The sequence below is a fragment of the Quercus suber genome, unplaced genomic scaffold, assembly GCF_002906115.3.
Source record: "Quercus suber isolate HL8 unplaced genomic scaffold, Cork oak 2.0 scaffold_636, whole genome shotgun sequence".
NCBI lineage: Eukaryota > Viridiplantae > Streptophyta > Magnoliopsida > Fagales > Fagaceae > Quercus > Quercus suber.
The window spans coordinates 86,452-95,469 of record NW_027070078.1 but is presented as its reverse complement, the minus strand read 5'-3'; the positions used below and the strand labels follow the sequence as shown (position 1 = coordinate 95,469).

General features: G+C 34.5%; 1 protein-coding gene across 1 annotated transcript; it reads right to left on the bottom strand.

Annotated features, from left to right (window-relative positions):
- Positions 1-2,122: 2,122 nt before the first annotated feature.
- On the bottom strand, positions 2,123-7,870 carry LOC112035995 (cyclic dof factor 2). The gene is made up of 2 exons (XM_024068811.2): positions 7,336-7,870; positions 2,123-3,869 (listed from the first exon to the last, which is right to left on the bottom strand). Exons 1-2 carry the CDS (start codon positions 7,444-7,446, stop codon positions 2,517-2,519), a joined length of 1,464 nt encoding a protein of 487 aa, XP_023924579.1. The 5' UTR covers positions 7,447-7,870; the 3' UTR covers positions 2,123-2,516.
- Between the last annotated feature and the right edge of the window lie 1,148 nt (positions 7,871-9,018).

The following is a 9,018-nucleotide window of genomic DNA, read 5'->3' as shown; positions in this document are numbered from 1 at the left end:
ATAATGCAAATGAACTTTGAAATATCCATTTGGTGTTACGATCGATGGTATGTAACTTTCAGGAAAAAATATGTAGTAGTGGTAAATTAAACAACAATACTATTAAACTTTTCGGATTTATCACGATATGAGGAGAACATGAATGCATTATGACCCCTTTGTTCCTTATGTTACAGTCGATTTTTAATTCAAATGATTTAGATGGCCTAATTAGTAAGGTATATGCTCCACAAACTTTCAAAAGATTAAAAACATTAGTTACACAGACAGACCAAAGTATTAGTTTCTCTCACACTACTTTTAAGGAACAGTGTATAACTTAGAGGAGTCGATCCTTATAAAGCAAATTATTTTAGATTTTATTTTTCATATTAATTGCTCAATAGAATCCATGCCCCATACAAAATTTAAACGGTTGGAATTAAGAAGAAATAGATTTCTAAATATATAAATAGAATATTTTTTGCTAGAAGTCAATCACTACACATGAAGAGAGAAAAAAAATCAAATGAAAAGATAACTTATCAAGTCTAAAAACAATTTCATAGAATAAATGTCATGTTGTACAAAAATAACATATATAGAACAACTAAATAGGTGAATTCAAAGCAACCCAAACTAAGAATTTAAAGAAAAACACATGTAATAAAATTAACAATTAAAGAGAGAGAAAAATTTAAATCACAAAACTAAATCACATTAGCTCAATATAAAGTTCTAAAGAACACAACAATTTATCAACCTAAAGTAGAGATGCAAGAAAAATAAAAAATTCACCAAAAAATTGAGAGAGAGAGAGAGAGAGAGAACCATTTTTTGTGAGTAAAGAATGGGAATGACAAATTTATAGTAAAAGTGTGAACAAGAAAGGACAAAAAAAAGGAAGATGAAGGGAAATATGAAGAGTGATATTAAGGTAGAGGGTAGTGTGGAGATGAAAATGTAAGGTAGAGGATAGTGGGGAGATGAAAAGTGATATTAAAGTAAAGGGTAGTGGGGAGATAAAAACGTAAGGGATAGAAAAAGGTTAGAGAAAGTATAAATATTAAAATAAAATAAAAAGTCTAAATGTTAAAAAAATTATAGGAAAATTGGAAAGAAAAATGATAATGACGTAGACGTTGATGTGGCTTAATTAGAGCGTAGCAATAATAAATGTTATGCTTCAGCTTTTAGATATATATAGAATATAGATGTTTGAACATTAAAAAAAATTGATAATTTAACCTATTGAATCAATTGTATAATATCTGAAAAATCCACTCAAGGCAAACGATACCTAAATCTGAATTCTTCTGAATTTGTTTTTAAGCAAATAAAACCTCAATCTAATTTTTCTAAAACACCAATGGAAGATATCTTATGCCAAATTTCACTACCTATAGTACTGATTTTTTTTTTTTTTTTGGGGATAAACTTCAAATTTCATTCAAATAAAGGAAAGGACCATGAAGACAAATCCTCCATACAGGTAGAATAAACTACACTAGGAAGATTATCCTTATTACAGGAAAGAGACTCTTTACAGACTAAGGAGTGTTTTGCAGCAATTTGAGCAAAAAGACTATGATATATAAAATGCAAGTCACATATATGTATAGATACATATATGAGTGTAATCATATGCTCTCTACTTTAAACCTACAGGTAAATAGGTAGTTTCTAGTATTCCTGCTAGCTTTGAGGATAATACAAAACAAGCCTATAAAAACTCAAGTTCAAACTCTCATTTCAGTCTGATAGACACTCACAAATTATAAGTGGTTAGTAGAAAATCCATTATTAAGAGATACAGCAACAAGTGTTTCTCAACAACCCAGAAAACACATAAAGAGCTCCACAGTGTAGAAAGAGAGAAGGAAACAAACAAACGAAAAAAGGCAAAGAAGACCTAGTGCCTTGATGTTTATTGCTATGGATTCAGAAAACCATACCTTGGAAATTTGAGTTAGAGTTCTCCTCAAACTGAGGACCTTGAACTCTGATAATTCTCTTCTTTCAAGGAATTACACATCAGATGCATATATCATTCAATCTATAACTTGAAGTCGTAAGATTCAAACAATTGGCCTTCACCACCAATTATAGTGTCAAAACTCAAGCATAAGTCACAAATATTGAATGTTGGTAGTGATGTAAATGCCCTTTATCTATGACGAAGCACAACAAATACTTGAAATTCTCTCCAACTACTTTACTGGAGAGTTAGATCTTTGCCTACTAGACAAGAGGTAGCAAGTGTTTATTGAATATCAAGAAATGACAAAAGGGGCTACTTACTTCCCAAATAGATCTTCCCACATCTATATCGAACTGGTTATCAAGATTACACAAGCAAGAGGGCCTCCAGGGCGACTGCAATCTTCTAAAACAATATTAACTCATGATGTAGTCATAACATACACAAAAATGACAGCATGCCCTGCGCACTTCATAATACAACACAGGTTTCCTTGGTACTTTTAATGACCACCAAAACATAAAGATAATTTCTACATTTTAAAACTCCACAATTGTTAAGTACTTTCCCGGAAAGATTGGGAGCGAGAAAAAGCTGCTGGATTTGCTTGTAAAACCTGATCAGTATCTGATGTATGGGAAGTGGTGTCTGATTTGGATTGGAAAGCTTTAAATATACCACCTTTGATGATGGGCTTGTCCTTATCAGGCCTAATACCCAACGTAGACCATATGGAACTCTTTGCAGCCTCTTCTGGGTCATCAATTCTCAGTGTCTTAGGTACCCAAAGATTCTGTTCCGTTGTGTCTTCAACTTGTGAATTTGCATCCCTTGAATGTTTTCCCAAGATCGGTGAGCTATTACCTGAACTGCTGTTGTTGCTGGTAGAAGATGAAGCTGATGAGCTGCCAGTAGATCCAAACAATGATGTATTCCAATTCCTGGTATCCCAGCTTGGCATGCAACCCCAGTACGAGGCAGGTAGAAATGGGAATGTAATACTTGGTGCAGAAAAGCCAGGAACTGGCACCACAGGTGTAGAACTCATATGAGTACTATTAGAGATACAGTTATTGAGTCCAAACATCATTGTATGCCAACCTTGGTTCCAATGGTAAGCCCATTGGGGAACAGGGTAACACTGCATTGTATGCATTGGATTGAAATTTCTGCAATGTCCAGGCAAACCATCTGGCTTGAATTCCTTTTCTGAAAATTCACTTTCCTCAGAAGTAACAGCTGCCAAGGAAGACTCAGATGATAAGGGCTCCTCACTATTATCCTCAACAACTGAAGACCCAATTTCAACACTTCCCTTCTGCTCTTTGAGATTAAGCACATTTGCCATGGATTCACATAGAGGAGCATCTTTGCTAAACTTTAGGATTTCCCCGGTTCCCTTTGAGAAGGAAGGAAGTCCTGTACATGAGTGATGCTGACTGCTGGCAGAGGTAAGGGTGTCTGCTCTGGTGACTGATACTACATTAGGGGGCACCACTACCTGATGGCACTGTGAAGATGAATGCTTATTCTTGCGCCTTCCAGCCCCAACAGGAACATTTCTAATTGTTCCCCCTGCTGTCCAATATCTATGGCATTTCCTGCAAAAATGTCTAGGTTGGTTTACATTATAATTATTGAAGTAGCAAAACTTCGTCTCCAAGCTATTGCAACGAGGACAAGGGAGGATCTTGTTTGGCCTCTTTAAAACCTTCTCTTGGTCACCAATTTCACTGTTAGTAACTTGGTCTTCCTCAGATTTTTTATCAACATTGGCCTCATTCTCCAGTGGATGATTTTGGCACTTGATATCTTCTTGATTATCTAAACCAGAAGGAATATCCCCCTTGCAAGGCTTTTCGATGAGATGCTCATCCACTTCTGCCTTTGTTGTTGCTTCAAATTCATACTGAAATTGAAAATAACAATTGGAGATACAACTCAATCACTTAAATTGCCAGAAGCAAATATTCTCATTAATCCAGCATCTAAAAGACAATTTTGGTATTAAAGGCGGAGTCTTAAACCTCAATCAGGCATGTAGTAACACAAACAGTTGATGTATTAGAAAATGGCTAAATCTAGCATGCCTTATTCCATATCTTAACTTGAATTGGGTTTCTAAATTCTTCAATAAAAAAACAACAGAGATAATTAGCAAAATATAAACAGTGACATTAAAATAAAGGCATGCAATTAACTGCAGATAATTTTAATTTACAGCACACAAGCATGAATCTACACTAACCAAACTTTAAACCCCAAATTTGCAGTACAATTCCAAACCACCCTCTATCAAAAAACAAAAACCCATATATTTTTTTTTTCAATTTTGAGTCCAATGATGTTACTTAGATTCATAGTTGAATTATATATTATTAGTCCATAACAAAGTTGTTGAACTCTATCACATACTGCTTTTAGTAAATTTACATATCTTTTAATCTTAGAGTGGTAGATTATAAATGAGAAAGAGAATTCTCTCTTTAGTAGGTGAGTTGTTGTCTTTGACTTATCAGTAGGTGAAATAAATTAGCTTCAAATGTGAATTTCATTGGCTAAAATGTATCTTCAATTGTTAGGAACCCAAAAGAAGCTGAAACATGTGAAAACGCCCTAAACAGAATGGAAATCAGCACACAGGGTGGTCCAATCGATAATCTAATCCTGCTTTGAAGTGCCGCTCAGGCACTCGATGCTCCAATGGCTCCAAATCTTAGGCAAAGCTCCTCGTGTAGTTCTAACACATGCTTGAATTTATAAAAGCATGTGTATTTTAGTTAGTTCAAGAGTTAATTTCAATTAGTTAGGACTAGTGCACACATAACACATTAATCACGTGTACATTCTTTAAAGCACATGCCTAATTAGTGAGCCAATAAGGAGCCATGTGTAGACAATAAGGCATAGTTTTATAGATAAATGAAGGTAATCTCCAATTGCCATAATGAAGAATAATCCAATTGTTAGTTTTCTTGTTATCTCTCTCTAGTCCTTTTATTTCTCTTGAAGGTAGAGAACCCCTTGAAGTATTCTCATTCTTGGATGTGGCGAGTCTCTCAAAGTAGTCACATTCATACAATCCATCAACATCTTCATGCAAACCATCAAATAATTCCATACAAACAATAACCCTAGAGTTCGTCCATCCATCCTAACACTCATACCAAAGACACTATTTGATACATCCTATATTTGAAACCCTAAGGCTCTCAAAAGTCAAACCCTTAACCCTAGCATTTCCTATTCAAGAACCAACTTGAATCATCTCAAGAACCCTTAATCACAATCGGGTTCCTTACAATTAGTATAAGAGCAATGATCCACAATGGACAAAGGGACAAGAATTTCACAACTTACCGAATCCGTAGAAAGCCACCAAAAATCCATTGATGCCATCAGCAACCGTCTTGATGAGATCCAAGCAGCCTTGGTGCCCTCATTAGAGATTGAGGAGTCCAAAGACAAGAACATGTGGCAGGAAAAGGTCTTGCTCCATATCTACCAAAGCCCATAAAGATTGAGTACCCAAGATTCTTGTGAGATGATACTTATTGTCGAATGTAAAAGGCCAACAAATTCTTCAACTTTTACAACACCCCTGAACATCAAAAGATTCTTATGGCCTCCTTTCACACAGAGGAGGCCTTGGTGTGGATCCAAGACAAGGAGGAATTGGGCTTATTCATGAGCTGGGAGGCATTTGTAAAAGCCTTACAAACTCAACTTGGATCAATGGCCTATGATGATAAAATGGAAGCTCTTACAAGATTAAGACAAACATCAGCAGTGGCCAATTACAAGGAACAATTCAAGGCTCTTTTCAACCAAATCAAGGGTCTTTCAAAGGGGCACAGATTGAGCTGCTTCCTAAGTGGCTTAAAAGATGGAAGTGTTGCTGCCTGTTAGGATGATGAATCATCTTTCATCAAATGCCACTTTGGCCCTTGCCAAGATTTCTTATGTACCAAGAAGGCTATCAAGATTCAGGAAAGCCTCCCATCTAAGAGTGACCTTTTCATAGAACGAAATCTCGAGATACGCATCCAAAAGATTTCCTAGGCACAAATGGAAGACAGACGTAGGAAGAGGTTGCGCTACAATTGTGACAAAAAATGAACATTGTCACACGTGCAAGGCTCTGAAGTTTCTTTTGATAGAAGGGGACCAAACATATTCAAGAGCATAAGAGGTAGCATATGTTCAAGAATCAGATAGAGATAAAAGAAATGTCTTCAATGATGAGAATGGAGACATTTAGGGGTACATTACCACTTCCTCACCTTATGGGCAAGGTGCATTAAGGGGAGGGCAATTTTAGGAACCCAAGAGAAGCTCAAAAGAGTGAAAAAGCCATAACCAGAATGGACTACCAATTGGCACATAGAGTGGTCCAATCAGCAATCCAATACTGCCTCAAAGTGTCGATCGACACTTTATGCTCCAATGGCTCCCGAATTTTAGGTTAAGCTCATCCTAATTTCCATACACGAGGGAACCGTGATTGGCCAAAAATGAGCTCATTTGTAATTTTGACACAAGCTTCAATTGATTAAAGCACATGTATTTTAGTTAGTTCAAGAAACCATTTGATACATCCTATATCCGAGTTGCTAAGGTTCTCAATAATCTAAATCCTAGCATTTCCCATCCAAGAACCTACCCGAATCATCTTAGGAACCCTAACTCTAAACGGGTTTCTTGCATTCATTTACTCTTATTGGTCTTGTCTCTTTTTTAATTGTTTTGAATTATGGTAAAGGTTGGTTTTCTTCCAAGTATACTAAATAAAGCTTCACCCACCAAGTGTAGTTGTGTGTAGTGAGAGTGGAAGTGAAAGGAATGGTGTGGTGTGTGTAGCAAAGTGTGTATCTATGTTTTATGTATCAATAAAAATTCTCTTTTATCGAGAACTATTTCGTGTACTCTGATTGATGGTGGCGACACCAATTACAATATATTTTAGAAGATATTCTCTTCTTGAATGTAAAATTTTATTATCCTGACAAGACTTTCACAGTGAAAAATCTCAAACAGTTTCTTCCCAAAAAGTTCTCTCTCTCTCTCTCTCTCTCTCTCTCTCTCTCTTTTTGACTAGAAGTTAATAACACATCTTTTTTATGTCAAAATTTTCAAACCAAATCTGAATTATTGGCATTTTACACAGATTCAAAAAAAAAAGTGAAACTGAAAGCTTTATTTTGATTAATTAAGAAAAGAATCCAAAACAATGCAAGAATTTATGTTTTCAGCAACAAGTAGAAAGCAAAAAAAATCAAATATCAATGAAAAACATTCTTCCCACACTGACCAAGTGACAAAAATAACTAAACCCAAGTTGCTATAAATGGAAACAAAACTGGAATTTGAATTACCATGAGTGGAGGAATTGACGGAGTGTGACAGTCAGAGTCGGAGTGTTGAAGACAAACTGACGGAATATTCCTACCGAAGAGCTTAATGGCCGGATCTCCCACTTGAGACATGCACTCCTACAACCAATGAAACAGAATAACAGAAACACACACACTTTCTAAGGTTTTAGAAAACTGTCTTTTTTTTTTCTTTTTCTTTTTTTAAGTTTGAACCCACAACCGGATAAAGAGTTTCTTCTTTCTTTTTCTTTTTCATTTTTCAAAAAAGAAAATTTTAAATTAAATTAATTTCATAATCAGAAAGAATCTGGCAAATTGTCCACTTGTAATAGAAAAATAAACAAATTAGTACTAAGCGGAACAACTTAGCAATTAGGAGAAAGTCTATATGGGCAAACAATTTGACGAAAACTTGGGATAGATTATTAGTGATTGATAAAAAAAGGCAACATCAATAATGAGCGCAAAAAAAATTTAATGAAAGTTGTGTAAAAAAAAAATTTTGACAAATATTTTTACTTGGGCAAGTAGACATGATGATGAAGAGGGGCTTTGTATTTTTTTTTCTTTTTTTAAGTAGGAAATAAATTTTCTTTAAATGTATTTCATCATTTTATTTATTTATTTATTTATTATTTAAAATTTTGGGTGGGTAACTGGGAAGTCAGGTTGGCGGTGGTGCCGGCAGGGATATGAATCAGCATAAAGGGAGTTTCTTTTGGGCCACAAGTTAAAGTGGTGGCTGATGAGTGAAGATCAACATCATTTTAATTAGGAAAAAGTCTCTATACACACCTAATAAAAAAAATTAAAAAAAAAAAAATTCTTAAATGTAATATTATTCTCTTTTCTCTCTCTCTCTCTCTCTCTCTCTCTTTTGTGAGGAAAAGTAGCATTGCTTTTTAATTTAATTGATGCTTTAAATTGTTGGATAACTTTATAGTCACACCAATTTTTACAAAATATTTCATAAAAGTTAATAAATTGTTAATAATAAATAATAAATAATAAAGTAATGTTTGCAACAAGTCTATATAAAAACCAATATATTTGAAAATTGCTTTAAGAATTGGAGTGCCAGTAACATTATTAATTTATGAGAAGGGGAAAGGCAAAACTGCACCTGCGCTGGGAGGAAATTGATATTGTCATGACATGGTCATGGCCCCACTGTCTTTTGGACTATTATCATATGACAATTTTTATTTTTATTTTTTTGTAAAAGGACAAATTTGGAAAATTCTTTCAATTCTTTTTTTAATACAGTATATTACGAAAGAAAAGATGCAGATTTTTCAAATTTCAGCACAATCCACTTTCAACAGATTGGAATTTGGAATAATAGAACAGCAAAGGGAATAAAGAAATTAAACAAACTCAGTAGCCATGTTTGATATTTGAAATTTAACAGGAAAAGTTATTGGGCAAGAGAAACGATGGCCTTGATTGGGCCTAGCATGCAGTACGGCCCGCGTTAACAAATATTTATCCTCTTTTAACATAATTTACTTGCTCTTTTTTTGATAGCCTTAACATAATTTAAATTTTACTTGGTCTTATGCCTTTTCCCATTGTAGCAGCATTTGTTTTTCGTTAGATATGATAGGATTTAAAACTCATAGAGTCTTGCTTAATTGTATAAAACCAAAATATTAATAGATTTCTTTTTCTAAGTGAACAGAA

Bases quoted from the DNA above. Each gene is read 5' to 3' on its own strand.
- LOC112035995 (XM_024068811.2), bottom strand. From the start codon at position 7,446: ATGTCTCAAGTGGGAGATCCGGCCATTAAGCTCTTCGGTAGGAATATT. The intron at 3,870-7,335 runs GTAATTCAAATT...TTTCAATTTCAG, and splicing joins CGTCAATTCCTCCACTCATG to TATGAATTTGAAGCAACAAC.